Here is a 13,568-nt window from a genome sequence, read left to right on the forward strand (position 1 = left end):
GGCGAAAAAAAAAACGGAAAGCGACAAATTAGCCGGTCGTGAAGGGGTTAAACTAAGCCCACAGTGTCTAAAATTGTCAATATTATGAATTATTCATAATACAGCTCCAAACTTGAAGCCTAGTCTCCCTTTTTATAATTAATTATTGTAATAGTGATAAGTGTACAATTTGGACAAACACTTCTACACAGTAATTTTCAGCTATAGGCACCAACGTTACTCCCAACTTGACAAGTATAGATATGGTATCCAACATGATGTTCAATTATTGCTTGCACCAACTAGCTACATTCTCTCTTTCAATAGTCAGAGTAATTGTTGTAAATGTACATATGGAATCTGGCAAGACTACAAAGTTATTGTCTGCACTGACCAGCCATATTACCCCATAGGCAAAGTATGTGCTAAGCATAGATGTGGTATTTTACACAGCCGCTTTGTTACTTTCTTCACAGAATTTGTATTTTCATCCTACCAAGGCAATGTCTACATAAAATCTGTATGTTCTGCCTACAAACACAACATTTGTATATAATCTGTGAGTTCTGCCCACTAGGGAAACATCTGCATAGAATCTGTGTGTTCTGCCCGCCAGGGAAACATCTGCATAGAATCTGTTCTGCCCACCAGAGAAACATCTGCATAGAATATGTGTGTTCTGCTCGCCAGGGAAACATCTGCATAGAATCTGTGTTCTGCCCGCCAGAGAAACATCTGCATAGAATCTGTGTGTTCTGCCCGCCAGGGAAACTTCTGCATAGAATCTGTGTTCTGCCCACCAATGAAACATCTGCATAGAATGTGTGTTCTGCCCTAGCCCCTGATTCAGATAGATGTGTATTGGAGGGCACGCATCCTGCTGAAATACATTGCTGCCCAGAGATCCATCGGGTTCCTGTACTGCGATGTGCCAGCCGCCGATTAAGGCCATGAATATTGCTACCGACGCAAACGATCCTGAGCATGGGGAGCAGAGAATATGCTGATAGCTGATGCTGCTGTAAATGGCCGCGCTTGACACTGCGATCATGCGCTGCGCCACTTACACGCTGGTCAGTTCCCAGCATTGCAGGAGGATGCCGGGGTAGCGCATGGTAGGTGAGTACCATGGCCACAAGTCACACAGGGCCCTTTCCTGCGGTGCACCCTCCGCTCCTCTGTGTCCTGTCTGCTCCCGTCTTAACCATAGAGAAAAGGGGGAGGGGCGCCTGCACTGCTGTGGCTGGAGAAGCTGCTTCTAAAGACCCTCTGAACTTCAGGAGGCCAAGAAGGAGGGGAGTATAATGTGAATCATGTATTGGGCTGCTTTCACACTTGTTGCATCCGTCACCATGAGTTGTGTGACTGATGCAACGGATGCGTTGCAGATAGTGGCTCAACTGATGTGACTGATGCTGCAAAAAAAGATCAGTTTTTTCTTTTTACTGTTTTACCGGCGTCCGCCTCCTGTGAACGAACAGCTGATCGGCTGGCTTTTGTGAACGATCATCGTTCACAAAAAGCAGCTGCCGGGCGATCAGCTAATCATTCACAAAAGGCGGCCGCCGGTTGATAAGCTGATCATTCCGGCCGCTGGAACTGAATTTACAGTAGATCATGGTTTTTTACTGTGCGCATGCTCACAGTAAAAAAAAATGATCCGCTGCACACAAAAAAAACGTTACATTCAGCGTTTCTCCCCCCTGACGGTTAGTCAGTAAACGACTGATCCGTCACGCGGCGGATGCAACGCAGGGCCATCAGTCACAATCCGTCACTAATAGAAGACTATCGGGGAAAAACGGATTCCTGCAAAATATTTTGCAGGATACCATAATTCCTCAAGGCGACGGATTGTGACTGATGCAAAACAACGCAAGTGTGAAAGCAGCCTTATGTGTTGTCTGTATGTGTTGTGAATGTCATCTGAGTGGGTGCTGGTGTGCAACTCCCTCTGGTGGCCAGGAATGGTAATGAAATGAAGTCTGAATCTGTGACTCAGACAGGTGTTGGAGTTAATTGGATATCCAGAAAATCCTATTACAAATCAGCCTAGTGTATTTAGAAGAGCAGTTTCTGCCTGGCGGCCGCCTGTGGTGAATGTTTCCTGTTGCTTCTGAAGATGGATGGGAGTTTTCCCTTCAGTTTCTCCCATTTATTCTGTGCCTGAATCTACTCCAGAGAAGTTTGCTGGTTTCTGTGCTTGATTGCTGAAATTGCACTTAAGGTTGTTTCTGCTTATTCCATTTTGGTTCTGTGTTTGGTTTCTTGTATATGAGAATCTGTCTCTCTGCTTTTGTGAGCAGGGCACTTCCTCCAGCAAGAAAGGGAGCTTGCTCCCTGTTCATGTTTGGATTATTTGCACTTTAGAATATTGTTTGTTCTGTGATTTTGTTTCTTCCCATTATATTTGCAGTTCACTTTAAAGTGTCTGGCACAAGAGTACCTGATATAGTGGAGGAAGACCCAGTGGTCTTAGTATTTTTTTCCTATCAGGAGTTTGGTATTTTTTGCAGGTTTTTTTGCTGGCCGCAGTCAGTTATCTTTCCTGTTCTGTTGTATCTAGGAAGTCTGGCCTCGCTAATCTATATTTTCTATCTGTGTATTGTTTTCTTACATTACCGTTGTTGCATGTTGGGGGCTTGCTATTTCTTTGGGGACTGCTCCGAGGGAAGTTAGGATTCCTAATTTCTATCTTTGAGGTGTAATAAGTTTCTCCAGCAGTGACGAGGTGTGTAGGTGTGTTAGGAACATCCCACTGCTACTTTTAGTGTTGTCTGATAGATAGGGGATTGCGGTCAGCTTAGTTTCTAACTACTCTTGTGGTTTTGTTTTTTCCTGATTAATGGGATGTTTTGTGATCGTCCATGGTTACCAGTTCATAACAGTTATGTATAAGATATGTTTGTCCTATATAGTGTGCAATATTTAGCTGTCTGTCTGTGTGTGCTGTCTGTCTGTGTGTACTGTCTGTCTAAGCATGCTGTCTGTCTGTCTATACTATCTGACTGTCTCTACTATCTGACTGTCTATACTATGTTCGTGTAAACTATCTTTCTGTCTGTACATCCTATCTGTCCATCCAATCTGTCTGTCTGTACATCAATCTATCTATACATCCATCCTATCTGTCTATAGGGCGGCACGGTGGCTCAGTGGTTAGCACTGCAGTCTTGCAGCGCTGGGGTCCTGGGTTCAAATCCCACCAAGGACACTATCTGCAAGGAGTTTGTATGTTCTCCCCGTGTTTGCGTGGGTTTCCTCCGGGTACTCCGGTTTCCTCCCACACTCCAAAGACATACAGATAGGGACTCTAGATTGTGAGCCCCAATGGGGACAGTGTTGCCAATGTATGTAAAGCGCTGTGGAATTAATAGCGCTATATAAATGAATAAAATTATTAATTATACAAAATTCATTATGCCTCATTATAAAAGTGAACACCTAGTATGTGCAGCGCGGTGGGGGCTATATACCAGGATGAGTGGGCTATATAGCATGATGGTGGCTAAATACCAGGATGAGGGTGCTATATACCAGAATGAGGGGGCTATATACCAGGATGGGGGCCTATATACCACAATGGAGGGCTATATACCAGGATGGAGGCTATATAACTAGGGTGAGGGGCTGTACACCAGGATGGAGTGCTATATCCCATGATGGGGGCTATATACCAGGATGGGGCCATATATACCAGTATGGGCAATAATGGGGATGTATATACCAGGGTGAGGCCATATATTCCAGGCTATATCCATGTTCTGGGTCATACACCAGGATGGGGACATACACCAGGTTGAGACCATATATACTAGGATATGGGCATTATGGTTGATATACACCAGGATGGGTCCATGATGGGGAGATATACCATGAATGGGATTATGATTGGTATATATATATACACCTGGATTGGGCAATGATAGTGGACATATATACCATACTTTCCCTAACAAATGAAAACTGACAGTCTGCACCAATCACTGACGCTGCACAGAGGGGTGGGCAGGGAAAGGGATAATTATGCAGAAGGCATTTACATACCCTTTACTAGGCTGCACAAGACTATATATTTTCAAGATCTTATAGCAAAACATTTTGGCAAAGTATAGGAATAATCCCTGCTAAATTTAAAAAAAACAAACAAAAAAAAACGATCTGCTCCGGAATTCAGTACTCATATAAGTCTGTTGCATCCATTAGATGTGACCATCCCGGAGCTTTACCGACTCTTATCGATTGCCCTGGTGCGGTGGCAATCTGGTAATGAGTGGTTAATAACAGCGCATAGCTGCTACTAAACCCTAGGTTGTAATGGCACAGGCGTCTATGATATACCTGCATCACTAACCTGTAAATGAAAGTAAATCGGTACAAACACAGAGGAAAAAATACTTTATTTGGAATAAAATACAAAAAGACACCCTCTTTCACAACTTTATTAACCCCCAACATACCCCTCCAAGTCCGGCATAATCTGTACGAGATCCCATGCCGCTTCCAGCTTACTACATCTCACAGCGAGCGGCCATAGAACACAAACCGCTGGCTGTGAGTGCAGACAATGACTGAGCCGTGATGAGCAATGACTGCAGGCAGACGCTGTCATAGGCTGGGGGCGCGTCTGACTGCAACCAATCACAGACGACAGGACGGCCGGTGGGCGAGAAAAGCACAGAAGGCTGTGTGTATGTGATGGGCCTGAGGCGCACTACAGGAAGTGAATGCACGACCAGTAGCAGTTTGCCGCCATAACATGTCTCTGTAAGTATGAAACGCTTGCTTAATTATTTTTTTCTTTATTTGTCCTTTAATTTCCCCAGTGCCGAATCCGGATCGTACACCTGGAACCCCTGGCCCGGGTCCGGCACTCGGGCATCTATGAAACCGTGCGGATCTGGACTATAACAGTCTGGGTCCGCTCAGCCCTAGCGGTGACGTCACTGAGGAGGAGCAAAACACTGCTGGGTCCTGGTGAGAGCAGCGGTAGATGAGTAAATGAATACACTCGGTCTACATGATGTATACACACATTTAATGAAAAAAATACTCATTGGACGGCTTTTTCAGCTACTTAGTACCTGCCTCCTAGTGGCAGCTGCTATAGCCAAGGTTTTCTCTGTCTCCCAATGAATGTGATAAGAAATGTTATTTTACAGTGAGTAATAAAAAAAAATATTTGTTCATATGCTGCAGTATGGAAGAGGCGCATTATTGTTCATAAATTGTCACCTTCATTTGCTAATATAGAAGTGACGGATCAATATACTGAAATTTGTAACCATAGAAAAAGCATGGAAGTATTTTGACAACTTTTGTTACAGCTGGGGAGCATTATTACTATTGTCATGTGATGCATAAACTTACTAGAATTGGCACAAACTGCACAGAATAAAAATGCCACGTACGGTGTAAGTTTGCTACCTCATTTTAGGTATGGTAAACACTTCTCATCTTTATGTAACCTTATCCAAATACATCAATAGTAGTGGTGCCCTCCAACAAATGTGTAATTTGTCTAAAAGTCATTAGGAATCTGCAGTGCACTGTGCACTCCCCCAATGTTTCAACTAATAAATCCCTATTGCAAATTTACGTGGAGTAAAGGCCCTGTCACACACAGAGATATATCTGCAGCAGATCTGTGGTTGCAGTGAAATTGTGGAGTGGACAATCCGTGCCAGGTTTGTGGCTGTGTACAAATGGAACAATATGGCCATGATTTCACTGCAACCACAGATCTGCCAAAGATTTAAATCTCTGTGTATGACAGGGCCTTAAGGGGGGCTTTGCACACTACGACATCGCAGGTGTGATGTCAGTGGGGTCAAATCGAAAGTGACGCACATCCGGCGTCGCAGTCGATATCGTAGTGTGCAAATCCTTTTTGATACAATTAACGAGCGCAAAAGCGTTGTTATCGTATCATCGGTGTAGGGTCCGACATTTCAATAATGCCGGTGCAGCGACAGGTACGATGTTGTTCCTCGTTCCTGCGGCCGCACACATCGCTGTGTGTGAAGCCGCAGGAGCGAGGAACATCTCCTACGTGCGTCCCGGCTGCAATGAGGAAGGACGGAGGTGGGCGGGATGTTTACATCCTGCTCATCTCCGCCCCTCCGCTGCTATTGGCCGCCTGCCATGTGACGTCGCTGTGACGCCGCATGACCCACCCCCTTAGGAAGGAGGCGGTTCGCCGACCAGAGCGACGTCGCAGGGCAGGTGAGTACATGTGAAGCTGCCGTAGCGATAATGTTCGCCACGGCAGCTATCACAAGATATCGCTGCTGCGACGGGGGCGGGGACTATCGCGTGCGACATCGCAGCATCGGCTTGCGATGTCGCAGCGTGCAAAGTACCCCTTAGTCTCAATGCAGGATTGATCAATTATATTACTATTGTTTATATGTTTAATCTGTAGATTAAAACCTGTAATTAAGAGTTCCTGCTGCTACGAAATGCTGTATATTGTGTAATGCTTTTCACGGTGTTTGCCTGAAGTGTCAGCTATTATTAATCCATGTTCCTTTTTATATTTCCCTCTTTTCCCTCTGTTTAACATATTCTGTTCCTACTCTTCTCATTACAACCTTTACGCTATTTTCCTTACCATATTACGCATATAACTTTTTGCTTAAAATTATTTTTTGCTGTGATACTTATTCACATATTCTTTTGTGATTTTTATGCCACCTTTCCATATCTCCTTTCCTTTAATATATGTTGCTCTTGTACCCCAAGCCATTATTACTTCCTTCCCTACTTTTCCTCTCCTAGATATGTCTTCCGTACTAGGTCTTTACTGAGGCTTCCAGCCCATTCTAGGCCCAGGTTTTCCTCAGTAAGATGCTTGAGGTCTGCCTCTTGTCTGATGTTTAGTCTTCACCATTTTTGCCTTCTGCTTACATCTTCCCCTAATATGTACAGAACCTCTGCTGCTTTTCTTACAGTTTTCTTCACGCCTGCTTTGATAGAATGCTGTCTTGCTGTCTTTGTCTGCATTGGGTGGTGGTGCACATTGCTGTTATTGATGTGTCCTGTAAGGCTAGTTTCACACTACGTCTTTTTAACATCCGTTGAAAACGTTATTTTAGCGGAAGTACGGATCCTGCTTTTACAGCAAATAACGTATGCAAACGCATATGTTATTTTGCAGGATCCTGCACTGGATGTTTAGGGGCGGGCAAAGGAGTCATGTGATCGGGAGTGAGGGGAACTAGACTGGGAGCCGGCATCTGACAGCTGCAGACGCTGGTAACCAAGGTAAACATCGGCCTTGGATACCCGATATTTATCTTGGTTACGAGTGTCTGCAGCTGCTAGGAGCAGGGCTGTCTGCACACGTAACCAACGTAAACATCGGGTAACTAAGAGAAGTGGTTACGCGATATTTACCTTAGTTACGAGTGTCCGCAGCTCTCAGGTGGGAGAGAGAGGAAGGGGAGGAAGGGGGAAAGACAGAGATAGAGAGAGGGTGAGGGAGGGAAGAGGAGGGAGAGACAGATCACGCGAGACTGGTTCTGGGCATGCTCAGTACTTTCTGGGCATGCTCAGTACAAAAGCAGGATCCTGTCTATCAGCACGCCAGCGTTCACCTGCGTTTGCGTGCGTTATAGTCAGGATCCAGCAATTTGCAGTATTTGGACGGAGCTCAAAAACGCTACGAGTAGCGTTTTTGAAACATGTTAAAAAACTGTAAGTCACTGGATCCTCACTATAACGCAGGCAAACGCAGGTGAACGGATGTTAACGCGAGTCCATTGCAAATGCATTGAAATGAAAACGCATTTGCACTGGATCCGCTTGTCCGCTAAAATAACGTTAAGGACGGATGTTAAATAAACGTAGTGTGAAACCAGCCTAATTGAAGCATCAAGTCTTGTGTTTTGCTTAGTTTCTGCATGTTGGTGCATGTGGTGATTCTACCGTGTCTTGGGGCTATAAGGGGGAAGTTTAGATTAACACTAGAACTACTGAGGTAGTCATTTTGATTACTTTGCACTATGTATTTCTATATAGGTGTCACGAGTCCAATAGTTCTAGTGTTAATGCACAAATAATGGTATTATTGGAATCATTCCATTTTCATATTACTTTTTGTACCTTTATGAAGTCAAGCACTGTTTAGGCCTGGAACTAAAAGAAGACTTCACCCTGAAGTGCTTATACATTGTTATGCCACTGACTTATTCAACCATATTGCTTAGGTTATAAACGTACTACAAGTAAAAGTCTGTCTGCTAGGTAGCTCTCAATTTCAAGAGCAAGATATGTAAATATTTATTCTCAAGTTATTTCAAGGGGTTTTTCAGTTAATCCCATTCATTTTAACCCTTTCACCCACAGGCAATTTTCCGTTTTTCATTTTCGTTTTTTCCTCCCCTTCATCAGAGAGCTGTAGAGTCGTAATATTTTTAATTATTCCGTCAATATTGCTGTATGAATAGAGATGAGAGAACCTGAGGTTCGGGTTCAGAAACAGACTACCAAAAAAAACCAAAGTTCGGGTTCGAAGTTCGAGTGAGTTACTAGTGTAAGCCACTCAAGCGTGCAGCGCTGTGTTTGGGTATGAGTGATGCTCAGCCGTGTGCGAGCCGAGTGCAGTGTTTGGTCGACTCACACTGGGGGGAAAATCAGCGATCAGTGATCAGATGCAGTGTGCACACACAAAAAAATAAATAAATCATTGAAAAACACCGCCCACCCTCCCCCAGAAGTGTTCTGCTTATGGCAGGCAACATGTGGTTGGAGCCATGATCTGCCCAATTACAAACTTCCATTGAGGATCGGATCAAGTCGCGGTCACAAACTGAACTTTGTTAAGGTTCGACTGTACCTGCCGAACCGATCCTCCAAAGGTTCACTCATCTCTACATACGAGGGCTTATTTTTTGTGGGATGAGTTGTACTTTTGAATGAAACCATTAGTTTTACGGAAAAAAAAATCCACATGTGAAGAAATAGTGGAAAAGTGAAATTCCACAATGGTGTTTTGTTTTGTTTTCTTTTCACCATGTTCACTGGAATGTAAAACTGACGTGTCCGTATAATGCGGTACAAGTTTGTAGATACCAAACATGTATACTTTTACTTGTAAGTGATGAAAAAAAATTCCGAATTTTTTCCAAATAAAGAATAGCGCTTTTGTCACCATTTTTTGAGACCTGTATTGTTCTCATTTTTTGGGCTCTGAAGCTCAGTGACTGCTTATTTTTGTGTCTTGAGTTGACATTTTTAATTATACCATTTTTGCGTAGATGCAATGTTTTGATCACCTATTACTGCATTTTAAAGAAAGATGTGGTGACCAAAAAACGTAATTTTGCCGTTTGGAATTTTTTACTCGCCACACCGTGTGCTGAGCAGATTAATTGATTTTATATTATGATAGTTTGGGCATCTCTAAACACAGCGATATCAAATATGTGTATATATTTTTTTTATTAACTGTTTTATTTTCAGTGGGGCGAAAGGGGGGGGGATTTGAACTTTTAGTTTTTTTTATTTTTGAATTTTTATTTTTTTTTACATTTTTTTATTTATTTTACTACCCTCCCTAGGAGACTTTATCATTGCACAGTCTGATCGCCTGTGCATTTCTGCTGATCAGAGCAGAATCGCTCTGATCAACAGAAATGCTCATCTCCTGTGAGTGCCAGCGCTCTGTCAGCTCATACAGGAAGTGAGTCATGGCAACGTCAGGGGATCATCAGTTGACCCCGATATACCATGAGAACACATTGGCGCACCTTGATCGTGTTATGGGGCCACTCATGGCATGGGGAACGGCGAGCTCTCCGCTGCGGCCCTTTACATGACACTGTGTTTGACAGTGCGATCTAAGGGATTAAAAGGCGCGGGTGGATCTCCAGTCCACCTGTGCCTGTTAGCCACACGTCTGCTGATCTGTTCAGTAGACGTGTGAGAAATACCACGGGCTCACTGCTACGGCCCATGATAACTGGAGGGAGGCAACCAAGGTCGTAGCAGTACGTTCTTAGGTCGTTAAGGGTACTTTAACACTGTTTTTTAACACTGGTTTTGATCCAAAATTGACATCAGAATCTTCAGAAACTCATTGAATACTCCTTGATGACTAACATAGGCCTAATAGTCACATTGAAGTCTCCGTGGACAGTGGCATATGTCAGGAGAGCCCTTTCCTCTGCATTTTTTGCTTGCTGCTGCGCAACAGTCAATTTGTAGAAGCTTCACTCGGAAAGAGGGGCCATAGTTATTTAGGCATCACATTCCTATTCTTGCAAGATCCAGAGTCATATTTAGATAAATTCTTTGTAATTTTCAATGAATTTGCTACATATTTGAGCATTTTGATCAGTTGGGGCAAATCTTCTTTATTAGCCCTGGATGTAGCAGCAGAGACTCTGATTGCTCCTACTCCACAACACTGGGGGAAAAGTAACTTATTATTAAAGAGAAAATGTCAGGTGCAATATGCACCCAGAACCACGAGCAGTTCTGGGTGCATATTGCTAATCCCTGCCTAACCGTCCCTGTATAAAGTAGCATAGAAAAAGGGATCTTTAGAAAAAGTATTTCTAAAGATCTTTTATCGCATGCTAATGAGCGAGGGCACTAGCCCTTAGAGCATTGTTTCCCTTGCTAATCACCCCATTAGCATGTTAGTACGCGCCTATGGGCGTCTTAACATGCTAATGAATGCACAGTGTCAGAGGATGATCTCACTCACCTCTCCGCCGCCATCGTGTCCAATGGGGGAGTTCGGCTCATGCGCACTACTTCAGCTTGAAGCCAATACGCGTACACCCGGCTTCATAGTGCACATGACAAAAATTCCAGGGTCATGCGCACTGAGCTGAAATCCAGCATCAGGCGGCGATGGTAGCAGAGAGATGTGTGAGATCATCCTCTGATGCTGCGCATTCATTAGCATGTTAGTACGCCCACAGGGATGTATTAATATGCTAATGGGGGCGACTGGCTGGGGAACTAACACCCAGGAGATTAGCGCCCTTGCTCATTAGCATACGATATAAAATCTTTAGAAATAATTTTTCTAAAGATCCCTTTATCTATGCTAGCGTATACAGGGATGGTTAGGCAGGGATTAGCAATATGCGCTCAGAACTGCCCGTGGTTCTGGGTGCATATTGGACCTGACAGGTTCCCTTTAACGTAAACAGACATTAGTTTTTTTGGGATAATCTCACACCTTTGATGATGAAACTATTGAGAGTCTGCTGCACGTTGGGCACTGCAATCCATCAAACACTGGTTGGAAGGCTCAATCATCTGAAAATGATGCTGTTACTCAAATTTGTAAATTTTTCTCTAATTCCACTGAAGGATCTTCATTTCCTTTTGCAGGAGACTCCCAAGAATACTATAGACGGGCAGCCCTCCAAGAACTAAACTGGTTTGAATTCTCTGCTTACATAAAAATTGGAGGGAATTGGTGCTGCCCTGTTTCTTTTATTATTGGCAGGAGAGTTAATATATGCACATTAAGTTTTTTTTTTTTTTTTTTCTTTTTCTGAATACAGCCCAGCAGTCGTATTGGAGTGTAGTGTGTTAGGTCTTGAACAAGGCCACCCTCTCATTCAACATAATACTCCTGGACCAATGTTAATTACGTTGAAAGTGTGATTTGCTCTTCTCATTTTGAACCATGATCAGAAGTTTAAGGCTGTGTGCCCATGATCAGGGTTCACAACGTTTTGGCCTCAGCGTGTTTTCACTGCATTCAAAATGCTGCATTGTACAGTACAAGCACAGTGGACGGTATTTCTAAAAATCCCATGCCCACTGTGCTTGTTATTCCCGCCACGTAAACTGACATGCGGTGTGGCTTCCCTAGTCCCGGCATGTCAATTTATTGCTGCAGAGTCACGCGTGTTCTCTTCCGGGAGATTAGAGAGGAAGAGTGCAGCAGCCCGAACCCTGATTGTCAACACAGGCATCTTGCTGTCTCTTGCAGAGAGCAATCGTGGCCCCGCAGGAGACCACATGCTGCGTCCAGACACCAAATACTGTACATCGCTGTGGCTGAATTCTCTCCTTCCTCATCTCAGAAATATACCAGCAATTTGAAATTTAGACATCGAAGATTGTAGATGGGAATACACTCTGCACATTCCAGCATTTACAGATGGCTTACTAACTTACTGATCATTCAGACCAATTACTATTCAGATAGTATTCATTGCAGCATGCAATTAGGCCTTATTAGACTGGGCAGACATCGTGTGGAAAATCTTAATTTCTTTTTCGCTCCTAATTGGGAGACCCAGACAGTGGGTGTATAGCTACTGCCTCTGGAGGCCGCACAAAGAACTACACTTAAAAGTGTAAGGCCCCTCCCCTTTTGGCTATACACCCTCCCGTAGGAGTACGGATTCCTCAGTTTTAGCTTTGTGCGCAGGAGGTCAGACACGCACGCATAGCTCCATTGTTTTTAGTCAGCAGCAGCTGCTGACTATGTCGGATGGAAGAAAAGAGGGCCCATACAGGGCTCCCAGCATGCTCCCTTCTCACCCCACTGTATGTCGGAGGTGTTTGTAAGGTTGAGGTACCCATTGCGGGTACGGCGGCAGGAGCCCACATGCTGATTCCTTCCCCATCCCTTTTTACAGGGCTCTGGGTGAAGTGGGATTTACTGGTCTCCAGGCACTGAGACCGTGCTCCATCTACAGCCCCTGGAGAAGATGCTGGATGGAGCGGAGTACATCAGGGACATGGCCCTGCTTCCTCAAGGTACTCTGTGTCCCCGTGCATTTGGCGCTCACACCGCAGCATGCTGGGTGTTGTAGTGCGCCGGGGGACATCAGCGCTGCGGCGCTTGTGCCATGGCCTCATTCAGCTTCGCTGAAGCAGGCACACTTCTGGGAATCGGTCGCGCCGGCCGCTGGGACTGCGGCGCGGCTGGCACTTGTGGTGCGCCGGGGACTTCAGCGCGGCCCGCGCTTTTACGGCGGCCGCGCTGATAACTCGAGTCCCCGGCTTTTGCGGCCTGGTTCCGTTCGTTCCCGCCCCCAGACCTGCCAGTCAGGAGAGGGGCGGGACGCTGGTTAGTGCATCAGCGCCGAGGGCTGGAGTCGTTTTTACATACTCCAGCCCTCACAATCGGCACAGAGGGGACACTGTTTCCCGCACTTTTGTTTGGGAACTCCCACGGACCGCCCCTCTCCACAGACGCCGGCAGCCATTCCTGCTGACACGCTGAGCTGCAGAGGGGAGCCGGGGAGACCCAGACAAGGAATTCTTCGCCTCTTACCCGCTATTCAGCGGGCGGTAAGCAGCCCTCAGGGCTCACCCCCTCTTGTGCCAGTAGTATTCTTAGTATTTTGTTTTTACAAATACTTGGTATTACATAGCGCTGGTCGCCTTTTGGCTATAGACTCTCTCACATTGCAGAGAGCCAGCAGCATGTCGTCCGTAAAACGCAAGGGTGCCAAGGCACAGACATTATATGCTTCCTGCACCGCATGTGGGACTTTTCTACCGGCAGGCTCCACGGACCCCCATTGTGTGCAGTGCTCGGCCCCTGCGGCGCTTGCACAGCCGGGGCCTCTGCTGGACGTGACCCAGGGTGTACCACCTGTGAA

General features: G+C 45.2%; 1 protein-coding gene across 5 annotated transcripts in view; it reads left to right on the forward strand.

Moving 5' to 3' along the window:
• DLG5 (discs large MAGUK scaffold protein 5) overlaps positions 1–13,568 on the forward strand; it is a 343,229-nt gene that overhangs the window by 255,823 nt on the left and 73,838 nt on the right. For 4 of the 5 annotated variants that reach the window (XM_075349077.1, XM_075349073.1, XM_075349078.1 and 1 more), the window contains exon 22: positions 6,724–6,837. The exons of the other annotated variant lie outside the window; for it this stretch is intronic. In XM_075349077.1, coding sequence (XP_075205192.1) covers positions 6,724–6,837 — 114 coding nt within the window. The remainder of the gene's footprint in view (positions 1–6,723; positions 6,838–13,568) is intronic. 5 annotated transcript variants of the gene reach the window in all.

The sequence above is a fragment of the Anomaloglossus baeobatrachus genome, chromosome 5, assembly GCF_048569485.1.
Source record: "Anomaloglossus baeobatrachus isolate aAnoBae1 chromosome 5, aAnoBae1.hap1, whole genome shotgun sequence".
NCBI lineage: Eukaryota > Metazoa > Chordata > Amphibia > Anura > Aromobatidae > Anomaloglossus > Anomaloglossus baeobatrachus.